We start from the raw sequence: 12,502 nt of genomic DNA, 5'->3' as shown, positions 1-12,502 counted from the left end.
ATGGTGAATGCTTGACTCAAACAGCATTCTGATTGAGGCATCAAGATCTTTCAAGATTGTCAGACTGGCAGAGAGACACTAGGAGTATCTGCTGAGCCCTTGAAATGAGACCTCCTTGGCCCACCACCACTTTTTGCTAGGACTGTTACAGTAGCCTTCTCCCTGGTCTTCACGCCTCTCTCACCCCTACAGCCTTTCCTCCACACAGCAAATCAGATTGTGTTACTCCCCTGATAAGCACCCTCTGATGGCTTCCCCTTGGTCTTAGAATAAAACCCAAAGTCCTTGCCATGGTCCACAGGGCCTTTCATGGTCGACCCTGATAACTTCTCTCCTACCTCTTGTCTCCGTGTGTTCCAGCCACACTGGCCTGGTTCCGCTCTCATGTATAACTAGATTCCCCCTGCCACAGGGCCTTTGCACGTGGGATCTCAAGTCAGGTGGGGACATTCAACTTTTGCCCAGATCATGCCCAAGTCACAAAAGTGTCTGCAGATAAAGAGAATCATCGATTTAGTTTCTCTCTGGCTATATCACAAATGACTCCAAAACTTCACAGCATTGAACAATTGTATTGTTATGCTCACAGACTCTGTGAATCAGGAATTGAGATAGGGCTGCTCTCTGCGACACATTGTCAGGAGCCTCAGCTGGTTGCTAGGCTGACTTGAACAACGCGTGGCAGCACATCTGATGCCCACCCTGAACTCGGAAGTTGACCTCAGCTAAGACTGCTGATTGGAGCACCCACCCGTGGCCCCGGAGTGGGGCTGGGCGTCCTCATAGCATGGGGGCTGCTTTCATGATGTTGACGACTGAGGGGAACTGTACTCCACAAAAACGCAGCGGCATAAGGCCTCCGCCAATACCGCACGGAGGAGAGAGCCCCCAGCTGACCCACCAGATTGTGGGAAATCCTAAATTGCTGTCACTTCAAGCCACTATGTTTTGTTAATCCAACCTTTGCTAGCAGGGATGCTGTTAGATGCACCACCACAGACAATTAAAAAGAACAGACTCTCTTCAAGTTCACTGAGCCCTGCTGGGCTCTGAGTTCTCACCAGGAATCATCCTAAGCCCTAGGAAGCCAGGGTTGCAGAATTGGGGCAGGGGGTCTTAGAAGTGCACCAGCTACTGGCCAGTAGGGCGGCACTCTTGGGAAAACTGGGGAAAAGGTCCCAGGTCTGGGCAGATGAACTAGAAAACAGTGAGCCCTCTGGGTGGACACGGTCCCAGGGACACGTGGCTTGGAGAGTAGGCTGTTGAGTCTCCTAGAGCTCCATCAACCCCCTTGGCCAAATGCCTTTGTGTAGCAAACAACGCACACAATTCAGGGATTCTCTGTTTTGTGTTGCCCCTTCTTCCTCGTTAGGAGCACCTGTTCTCTTTCTGCAAGCCTCCATGTCTTCCAGAGGAGGCGGATCAACTCCCCAGCTGGAGGGAGCAAAGATTTATTGATCTGAAGCTAAACCAATCCCAGGGCCTTCTTCACTTTTCCCTCTAATGGGTCAGGTGGGCACTTAACTCACTTCCGGTCAATGAGATATTCGGGGGCTGGGAGGGCACGGTGGAAATTGCTGGAGGGCTTTGGAATCTTTCTCTCATTCTTCAAAAGGGACCCAAGAATGAAGCTCTTTTTGCTGCCTCGTGACGAGGCTGTCTGTATGTGATACCGGGCTATGTGGCAGCCCTTTTGGGACCATGAGGGAGCCAGTCTGAGAGGAGTTGACAGCAGTTGAACATGATAGATGGAACAGGGGTCGCCGATGACACTGCTGCGCTGCTGACTTAACTAATCCCAGAGATGCCCCAACTTTGGGTCCTGCTGTAGAGGACACATAAATAGGTTATTTCAGCAAGTCAGTGACTTCTGATGCAGGAAGGAAGTGTCCTGGTACACATAACAATATGCTCCCTGTGCCTTAGGGATCTGCTCTTGGAGCCAGCAAAGGAGGAGGGGCCAAGGGCCACCTAATATCAGTGCTTGAGTAATGGCGAGAGGTCTGCATTGATCCCAATCCACTTGGGCAGGAAGGCTGCCTCCGGCTTAAAGAGTTTGAGGAAGGGGGAGTCCGGCAGGGTGTAATTGGCTAGGTAGATGGTCTCGCCCCCTGCGAGGTAGGCGGCCCAGATTCCAAATGTCCCAATGGTCATGATGGTGTGGTTACACTGCGTGAGCAACGCAAAGTCCTTGGCAGGGGAGTTCTCGATGCCATTGCCCGCGAACACCACGTCCCCCAGGGAGGCGTTGATGTTCTCCCGACACCAGGTCATGCCATTGCTGGAGACCACAAAGATGGGGGAGTCATAGCGGGCCCTGAACCAGGCCAGGGCCTGCTCCAGGTACCGCCGGTCAGCGACCACGCCCTTCCACACCCGCGGCATGACTTGCACGTAGTCCCCCCGGCGCACGTGGACGCCCACAAAGGTGCTTGGCTGTCTCCCATTCACCTGCAGGCCCCGCAGAAACTTCTGGGCATCCTCCCGCACGTGGTCGTGCAAGGTGAACTCCCGCAGGATCTCGTCTCGCAGGTGGTGGTAGAAGGTCCAGGAGCAGGGGTAGCCGGTGAGGCGCACGTACTCCCCGGGGATGTGGCGGTAGCGCTCCTCCATCCAGTCGTTCAGGTGGTAGTTCTGCCAGGGGATGCGGCCGGCCGTGCTGCCATGCAGGACCGGGAGGCTGATCCGGAAGATGGGGGCCAGCGTGCTGTGCATCTCGGCCGGGATGAAGGCCGGCCGCCCGTTCATCTTGGCCAGGGCGTACAGGGTGGCATACTCGCCCATCTGGTTCCCCAGGCGGCCGATGGCGTTGATGGTCCACATGCCCCGGGGCAGCTGGCTTGTGGGACTTTCCGTCGCCAAAACCAGCGTCTCAATGTCCCATGTGGGGCGAATCTTCGCTAGCCGTTGGTGAATGTGAAATATGGTGGAAGCCGTGAAGACAAAGAGGACGAAGTGGGCCATGGGGAAGAAGAAAGGCGCCTGACTGCTGAGCATGGCTGTCAGGGAAGGGAGAGCAAGGAATGTTAGCTGGGGGAGAGGGTAGGGGAGGTGGGGAGGGGATCTTTGGAGGCCCTAGTGGGGTTCACGAATGTGCAAGGGCAGCTGTGTGTGCAGACACTGTGTGCGTGTGTGTGCAGATGGCTTTGCTGTGTGTGTGTGTCTCCAGGGGCGTGAACACTCAGGTGTGTGTATGGAGGTGGGTCTCCAGAGGGTGTGATGGGAGTGTGTTTACATGCAGTTCATATGCTCCTGTTTACAGGATCTGACTACACCGTGTGTATTCACATACGGCGCGTGCATTGCAAGAGTGTGTGTGTGCATGCATACGGGTGTATACATATGTGGGTGGGTGTGCATTTGCATACATTTAACGGATATGTGTACATTGTTTCGTAGGAAAGTGTCTATCTCGTGTACATACATGGGTGTGTACTCTATATAATATAGTGTGGACATATATACACATACATGCACACACGTTATGTATATATACCTTGTATGTTTGAATGTGGGTATTTATAGCCTGAATATACATACATGGGTGTCTACAGATAGGGAGTACACGTGTATAAACCTACTATTTACTGAGGATCTGGTTCCTAGAGAGGTCCATCTTTGCATGCCCTGCATACCTATATTTCCTTTGAAGGGAAATGGCCCAACCCATCCTGAATTCAACCACGTGGCTTGCCTACCCTCCCAGCCACAGCCAACCTGAGCACAAGATGAACACTGGGTTCCACGGTGGCTTTGCCATTTACTGGTCACGACAGGTTGTAGGCCGGCTCTAAAAGATGAGTTGGTCAATTCTCTCTCAAATATTTTTACTGAAAGGTCAGAAGGCAACTGGCGGGTGAGAATTGGTTTTCTTCTCCCCAGGGTGTCCGACACCCAGTTGAATTCAACAATTCAATTTGATTTTGACATTGTCTACCTGACTTAGTATCAGATCCGAGAGGTTGAAGAGTTCAGTCCCACTTCATACACCAACTGTAAGTCCTGAGTCATTCATGCTTCTTTTGACTGGTATGTTATAAACTGATCCCCTCCTTAGGTTTGATAGTCTCCTAGAATGGCCAGCAGAACTCAGAAAGGCATTTTACTTATGTTTACCAGTTTATGATAAAGGAGACAGATGAGGGACGCCTGGGTGGCTCAGTTGGTTAAGCCGCTGCCTTCCACTCAGGTCATGATCCCAGCATCCTGGGATGGAGTCCCACATCGGGCTCCTTGCTGAGCGGGAGCCTGCTTCTCCGTCTGCCTCTGCCTGCCACTCTGTCTGCCTGTGCTCACTCTGACAAATAAATAGATAAAATCTTTAAAAAAAAAAAAAAGAGACAGATGAATAACCAGAAGTAGTACGTAGGTAAGATCCAGAGGGAGATTCTATCTCCCTGGACCACCTTCCTGGCTCATGGCTGTGTTTGCCAACTCAAAGGCTCTCCAGAACCCATTTAGGGCTTTTATAGAGGTTTCATTATATAGACATGCTTGATTAAATCATCAGTCACTGGTGATTAACTTAATCTTCAGTCCTTCTCCCCTCCCCAGAGATTGGGAGCTGGAGACAGAAGTTCGAATCTCTTCAAGCTTGGTCTTTCTGGTGACCAGACCCTGAAGCTACCTAGGGCCCTGAGAAGAGTCACCTCATCAAAGCAGAAGACACTCCTATCAGCCTATCACTCAGGAAATGCCAAGGGTTTCAGGAGCCATGTGCCAGAACTAGGGACAAAGACCAAATATCATTGTAGGAGACCACAGCAGGTGATGCTGAGAGAGGCGGGGCTAGAGTGGCTGGGACAAGTCAGACACAGGCTGAAGCAGAGGCAGCCAGTAATGGGGAGACACCTGAAGGGATGTGCAGAGACATAAAGAGAACTGGCCAAGAAAACCCAGAGAAAATAGCCTGTATATACTTATACAGCCTGTTCTTTTCAACTCTGGTTGTAACGGAAATCAGTTCCAGGAGTGGGGTGGTTGCACTGAATGGACCTTCCGAGAACACATGGGATTTACCGTAGTATCAAAGGAGGTAGGGGGCATTGAGAATTCTCCATCCAGGCCATATGAGTTGGACCAGCGATCTGTAGAGCAAAGCTGTTAATGAAGCTCCTTTCTGGGACTCCCTGAAACAAAGGCCCCCAAAGGATAGGGGTTTGAAGATATAGTTGTTGAGCATAATCCAAACAGTTGAAAGTGGAAGAAAGCAGGGAATGAGTTGGTGCTGATTCCCCATTACTTGGCCAGAAGCCAGTCAGGACAAGTGGAACAAGCAAGATGACTTAGGATGACTACAGTTAACACTTCATTAAAGACTGCATCCAGGAATGACCAGTGGGCTTTGTCATTCCACAGTCCAGGCTGGAACAACACTTGTACTATGTTGCCACAGTCAAAAGTCCAGGTTTGGCCACTGATCAACTGTGGAACTGGAAAAATGGGAATGGGGAGATGTGGGAAGAGTCAGAAGAATGAGACCCTTCTGCTTTCCTAGCTCTTCCAAAGGCTTCCCTCTTCCTTCTCTGTGCACGAGAGCTTCCCAATCATTCTTTTTAAAACTCTTCCTCAGGGGCACCTGGGTGGCTCAGTGGGTTAAAGCCTCTGCCTTCGCCTCGGGTCATGATCCCAGGGTACTGGGATCGGGCCCCGCGTCGGGCTCTCTGCTCAGCGGGAAGCCTGCTTCTCCCTCTCTCTCTCTGCCTGCCTCTCTGCCTACTTGTGATTTCTGTCTGTCAAATAAATAAATAAAATCTTTAAAAAAAATAAAAAAAATAAAACTCTTCCTCATGAGCAGGGTTTAATCAAAGCATATCCTGGAGGCCGTGCGCAAAGGTAGATTCAAGATGAAAGGTTTCTGGTTAACGTGGTCCAGGGCTTGGGTTCCTGGTGGAAGTACTGACTCAAGTGGCCATTAAGAAGAGAATAGTGGGGCTAAATCAAGCTGGTTCAACCTGGGAAGCCTCCAGAACCTGTGCAGGTGTGGTCCTTAATGATTATAGCCAATGAAAGTTGGCACGGGACCTCATATAGCAATATCCCTGTTTCTAACTCATTGCTACCGTCATCACACATTAAGATCACATGCATTATCTTTCTTTCTCTAAGATTTTATTTATTTGAGAAAGAGAGAGAGAGATAGCCATAGAGAGCATGAGCAGGGAGGAGAGGGAGAAGCAGGCTCCTCGCTGAGCAGGGAACCTGACATGGGGCTCCATCCCAGGACCCCAAGATCATGACCTGAGCCCAAGGCAGACACTTCACCGAGCCACCCAGGTGTTCTGCATTATCTTTCCAGAAGAAACTCCGGTTTGTCCACTAGATGCCTGGGTTTGAGTTAAACCAACTCAAGTGGGGTCTGGGCCCCTTGGGTCATCATCGGATGTTGAGTTTAACCCCAAGTGAACTCCTGGGTGGTACAACCTCCTCTTGCCCCATTCGTCTTGAATGTAAAGAGCCAGGGAGGCTGGATTTGCTGAATAAAGTTCACTTCACAACCGAGCTGATGCTCAGGATTCTGTCTTCTTGGTCAAAGTTCCAGATCAGGCCCCTTCCTCATGGCCACCGGAAGTGAAGCTTCCACTCCCTAAGCCCAACATGGAACGTGCTTTGCTCAGGGACCACAAGGACCCATAACTCTGCAGCTACCAGCACACGCTCTGGTCACAGGCTACTGACTGCAGGCTCCCACCCTCGTTAGCTGTGGGATTCTGGACAAATAACTCCACCTTTCTGAGGATTCAAACCACCTGGCCTGAGGACAAAACCAATACCTTTTGAGATCCTCACGTACAAAGCAAACAGCACTGTTTTGTGGGGGCTCTGGGCCAGGCACCATTTTCACACTGGTCATGGTCATGGTCAAGTCTAGCATTTAGGTCCCAGATTTTGGAGGAGTCACATGTGGAGGATGGATGAGATGGGAACCTACAAGACGAATGAATTTCAATCCGAGGTTGGTGAGTTCTGGGACCAGCCAGGATAGCCCCACACCACCAGATGTAGAAATGGTGGACTAAGCTGACTTTGGGGACTGTCCCTCTGAGGAGTGGGTGAGTATGTGCGGTTGTCCTTACCCTGAGGAATGTCCGATTTTTTTTTTTTAGTGGGGATGAGGATCTGAGATAAAGCATATGAATGACAGCAACCAAAGCATAGACTGTATCAAGGAACTACATTGTTGCTCCCCCAACCCACAGACCTTGTGTGCATTGTGTGTTGGATTGTGTCTTTCTGCAGTAGGTATATTGAATGCTAACTCCTTTTTTTTTTAAAGACTTTATTATTGAGGTGCCTGGGTGGCTCAGTGGGTTAAGCCTCTGCCTTTGGCTCAGGTCATGATCTCAGGGTCCTGGGATCGAGCTCCGCATCGGGCTCTCTGCTCAGCGGGGAGCCTGCTTCTCCCTCTCTCTCTGCCTGCCTCTCTGCCTACTTGTGATCTCTCTCTCTCTCTATCAAGTAAATAAATAAATGAAATCTTTTTAAAAGATTTCTTAAATCTTAAATCTTTAAAATCTTTTAAAAAGATTTCATTTATTTATTTGACAGAGAGAGACACAGAGAGAGAGGGAACACAAGCAGGGGGAGTGAGAGAAGAAGCAGACTTCCTCGGGCCAAGCAGGGAGCCTGATGTGGGGCTCCATCCCAGGACGCTGGGATATGACCTGAGCTGAAGGCAGACACTTACCAACTAAGCCACCCAGGCACTCAGTTGAAGGCTAACTCCTGATACTGTAGGATATGACTTTATCTGGGGACAGGGGTCTTCAGAGAAGTGACCGAGTTAAAACGAGGTCATCTTAAGGTTGACGCTAATTCAACATGACCAGTGTCTTTATAAAAAAACTAAAACAGGGTGCTCAGTTGGCTGAGCAACTGCCTTCTGCTCAGGTCATGATCCTGGAGCCCCAGGATCAAGTTCCGCATGGGGGGGCGGGGTCCCTGCTCAGCAAGGGGTCTGCTTCTCCATCTGACCTCCTCCCCCTCATGCTTGCTTGCTCTCATTCCCTCTCTCTCTCAAATCAGTAAATAAAATCTTAAAAAACAAATCAATAAAAGCAAAACTAAAACACAGCCCATGGTATACCGTGTGATCTGTGGGCCTCTTTACTGCCAGCTCATGATGTGTGGGCTTGGGGGACTGCTCAAGAGACCCATCTGTGTCAAGCAGATTCTCCCCCTTGGGAATCTGAAGTCGGAAGCAGAGAGAAGGTGGCTGGTTGGCGGTGGGGCTGGCGGCCAACCGGCCTATTAGGACCCACGCGCAGCCATACTAAGTAAGATGCCATACTAAGGGCCAGAGAAATCCATGAGCACAGGGGATTCGACCTGAGAATAAAAAGAGGGTCCTGAGGGAAAAATGGAAAGTATGAATGCGCCCCTGATGGCTTCCTGGTTCCTGTTTCCTCGAGGCCACCTGCACTTACATTCCTGTCTGGGTCCCAGCACGACTCCTCATGACCCCACCCTGACTCTGGGTAGAAGGAACTGTTTGGAGGTTGGGAGGCAGGAGGAAGCTGGGGAAAGATGGGCCAGTATGGGTAGGAGGAGGGAGTGCTCCCTGCGGAGTGGCCTCGTGCCTTCTTCCCATTTGTTCTGGGTGTTTCTCTCTTCCTTTTGCCAACTAGATTGTGAGCCTTCGAAGGGCAAGGAGTCGACCTGGCTCCTCTGTCTCGTTCCGAATTTGCCAAGCATGGGACGTGGGACAACAGGCACCAAGGGAAATGCTTGTGGGAGGGCAGAAGGATGGAGGGAAGGAGAGAGGAAAGAGATGGAAAAAGAGACAGGGAAAGAGAAAGAAAAGGAACTAGACTGAGAGGAAGACAAGCACAGAGCCAGAGAGAGCAGGAGGACAGACAGACAGAGATGGAGACACAGAGAGAAAGAGGGAGACTGGGAGAGACAGAACAGAAAAACCATAAGAAGAGACAGAGTGAGAGACGAAAAGAAAGAGAGGGACAGAGAAATAAAGCAGACGGGATGGACCTGCCCGCACTCAGTCCAGCTCTGGCCCCTGTTCTGTCCCAATTCTGCATCTCCAAGTGAGTCCCTGTTGGGATCATTCAGTCCCAGTCTCCTGATCACACACACAGCTCCGCGAAGGAAGGGACAGCGTCAGTCTTATTCCCTCTGTGTCCCCCGCAGTCCCCGGACATGGGGCTCAACACACAGTAGGTGCACAGGAAATGGATGCAGAAGGAATGTGGGTCTGTGTCCACCTGTCAGGACCCAGTCGTGCTCCATCTGTTGCTTTTCCTCCTTGCCTCAAGTGTCTGCCAACATCTCCCTGCCTTGAGTTCTCTCTCTCTCTTTCTTTTTTTTTTTTTTTTTTTTTTGCTTCTGAATCCATTTCCCGGCACCAAGTAGGTAAAGAAATGAATACTGGAAGGACGACCTTCACAATCAAACCTCGTAATTTCTTTTTTTTTTTTTTAAGATTTTATTTATTTGACAGAGAGAGATCACAAGTAGGCAGAAGCAGGCAGAGAGAGAGAGAGGGAAGCAGGCGATGCGGGGCTCAATCCCAGGACCCTGGAATCATGACCCCAGCGGAAAGCAGAGGTTTCAACCCACTGAGCCAATCAGGTGCCCCAAACCTCGTAATTTCTGAGCTCGCCCTGAATATCCCCTGGAAATACATTGACAGCAGACAGAAAGACTAGAAGGCTAGTTCTGTTCGGGTGAAAAGGAAGACAGAATGTTCTAGAACAGAGTCTCTCTCAGCTCCCTTGGTGGTTTCCTGCTTCCTCCCTCGGGAAGAGGGAGGGTCCACTGTTGAGGGCCTAAGGGAAACACCTGCAGACCTTGGCCCCCTGTCCTTGAGCGAGGCTGCGGGGAGAGGACGGAGGGAGGCTTACAGGGTGAAGTAAGTCCAGGGTCTGGGAGTGGGGGCAGATCTGGAGAGAAGCTCAGGGTAATGCCGTCATCAGCCTCCGGTTGGCTATATGACCTTGACCGAGGGCCTTTATTTCTCAGTGTTGTCATCTAAAACTTCGGGCTTATCGCTCTCCAGGGCTGTGTGAGCTCAACGTGGGTTCGGAAATCCGAACTGGATGCTTAAGGGCGTGGCCCACTCCTGTAGGTGGTGCGAACACGCCCATTTGAAAGCAAAGGCAAAGTGAGGCTCAGGGACTAGTCAGAGAGGGGCCTGGGGGGCAATGCTGGGGAAAGGCCAGAGCTGGGGCGCAGAGCTGGGCACAGGGAATCTGGGAGAGCGGCTAGCGCGCCGGACACCCGTGGGGAGGTTTGGGGGAATGCCAACAGCCAACCAGCCAGCCTCCCGGAGAGGCTTAATGGAAAACCCGGCTGCTTGGGGCAAGTGGGAGGAGCCTGCTTTCCCCACCACACCCCCTTCCTGGAAGTCGGAAAGTGCACCTCGATATCGGTCCTGAGCACCTGCCGCAGGCAACTTGGCGGCCAGCCAAGGAGGGAGGGGCAAGAGGAAGGGTCAAGGAGCGCCGGCAGGGCTCAATCGGTTCCGCTCAGGTCCTGATCTCGGGGTCGAACCCCGCGTCTGACTCCCTGCTCAGTGGGGAGCCTACTTTTCCCTCTCCCTCGGTCCCTCGGCTCTAGCTCGTGCTCGCCCCCTCTTGCTCCATCTCAAATAAATAGGTAAAGTCTTAAAAAAAAAAAAAAAGAGGATGGGTCAAGATCCCTTCCTTCATTCGGGTCCCCTGCCTGACATCCCTTGGGCGATTGTCCCAGGCCGAGTGGAGAACAGAGAGGGGCCCCAACTTTGAAGAAGGAGCCCAGCCTCCAGGTCCCTCGGAAAAATGGGGCCACCAATATCTATCCGTAATTTCTTTTAAACTCTCGGTCTCAAGTTCCAGGCTGAACCCAGTCCTCTCCGTCCCCCCCCCCCGTCTGGAGCCTGGCCCCCTCCTCAACTCACCGCCCTCCCCGGGCTTCCCACCCCCACCCAGCCAGGCGTTGCCACCAAGAAATAACTCCGTCTCCCACGTCCCGAGGCCCAGTGGTCACACCCTGTGATTTGCGTGTCTGGTCCCCTCTGCACGGAAAAGCCCATCCCTACCCCTTCCCAGACTCTCCCCCAGGTAAGCCCAGATCACCCAGTTCAGTCCCCTCCCTACCGCTCTGGGCACTGCTGGTTTGTCCAGTCCTTCCCACAGGCCGGAATTCACACTGTAAGCACTTCTCTGGGGAAGGACTTGTAACACAGAAGTGAGGCCACCACTTTTAAGCCCCCACCGGGATTCCCAGGACTGGAGCGGAAGGTGTGACTCCGGAGCCAGGGATCCCTGGGGCGACGGTGGGCGGGGAGGGGGGGGAGAGTTGGGGACTCTGAGGACCCCTGGGTCCTGTGGTTGGGTCCTGCGTCCCTCCCGGAGGTGGGGGAGCAGACCCTGAGAAGCGAACAGGAAACTCAAGTACTACAGGTTCTGCGCAGTGATTCTCAGGTAGGTTCCAGGAAACGGGTGATGGAGGGAGGGAGCTGGCAGCCTGGGGCGGGGGAGGGGAGAGTGGGGAGTGATGGAGGACAGTGGGGGGTGATGGAGGAGGGTGTGGGTTCGCGTGCTCTCGCCCGCAAGCTGGGGGTCGGAGAGAGCCCCCCACCCCCACCGTCTCTCACCTGATTCTGGCTGCAGGAATTGGGGTAGCCGGCGATGTGGCTGCTCTGCGAGCAGATCAGGGTGCTTCTACCCGTGAGGTCGAGTCCTCACTCGGAAATCTGACCTTCCCAGCACTAGTGTGCGGAAAACCCCGCCCAGGATCTACCTGGCCTCCCAGGGCAGCAGGGAGGCGGGGTGAGCTGGGCTTGGGGAGCCAGGTGTGCCCGGAGCCGCGCCTCCTCCCTCTCCACGTGACCGCTGGGAAGCAGGCCAGGAAGACCCTCAGGAGGTGGAGGACTGAGTCCCCATGGGTCAGCCTCTTCCAGACTCAGCCCTGTCAGGGTCCTGCTTTTATTTATTTCGGCAACAACGAGAGCGTTTGCGTGGTCTGTCAGCCTCATTCCGTCTTCATAATTCCGTGACGTCGACCCTCTCAGGAACCCTCCAGTACTGAGGGGGATACCGAGGCACAGACAGGGGAAGTAACTTGCTCAAGGTCGCACAGCTAGGAAGTCAGAGAAGCCAGAATTCCGAATCAGGCAGGCCAGAATCTTGGAAAACACCTGGCAAATACCAACTCTTCTCACTTTCCCTGCTTTCAGAGAAGATTCTCAGGAACCCAGAATCCCGTAACAGTACATCGGTGGGCCAGGCTATGCTGGTCTACCGCTGCCAAATCAAATGCCAAGATGGAGGAGGAATTTTGCTGGGGAAGGAATGAGGCAGGCACCTCCAGAGCGCCCCCGCCCCCAACAATCCTAACATTGAAACAGGGTCGAGCAGCCCCTCCCAGTCCCTCAGTGAGGCGACAGGAGGCTTGCTGCACCGTCCGTAAATCTCACAGTCCACACCTTCGCTGCAAAATAAGAATCCAAATCTGATTAAGTCTCCGGGGTGAGTGGCAGCTTCCAGAAAACCAGAAAACAGAAGGA

General features: G+C 52.5%; 1 protein-coding gene across 1 annotated transcript; it reads right to left on the bottom strand.

The window, feature by feature from the left end:
• Positions 1–293: 293 nt before the first annotated feature.
• On the bottom strand, positions 294–11,754 carry FUT2 (fucosyltransferase 2). Its single transcript, XM_047710613.1, has 2 exons — positions 11,591–11,754; positions 294–2,999 (listed from the first exon to the last, which is right to left on the bottom strand). The coding sequence occupies exon 2, from the start codon at positions 2,995–2,997 to the stop codon at positions 1,978–1,980; it is 1,020 nt and encodes a 339-aa protein (XP_047566569.1). The 5' UTR covers positions 2,998–2,999; positions 11,591–11,754; the 3' UTR covers positions 294–1,977.
• Between the last annotated feature and the right edge of the window lie 748 nt (positions 11,755–12,502).

The sequence above is a fragment of the Lutra lutra genome, chromosome 17 (genome assembly GCF_902655055.1).
Source record: "Lutra lutra chromosome 17, mLutLut1.2, whole genome shotgun sequence".
In the NCBI taxonomy this organism is placed as follows: Eukaryota; Metazoa; Chordata; class Mammalia; order Carnivora; family Mustelidae; genus Lutra; species Lutra lutra.
This window is presented reverse-complemented; position numbering and strand designations above follow the sequence as displayed.

Excerpts from the sequence above, each read along its gene's own strand:
- FUT2 (XM_047710613.1), bottom strand. The coding sequence starts at position 2,997 with ATGCTCAGCAGTCAGGCGCCTTTCTTCTTCCCCATGGCCCACTTCGTC.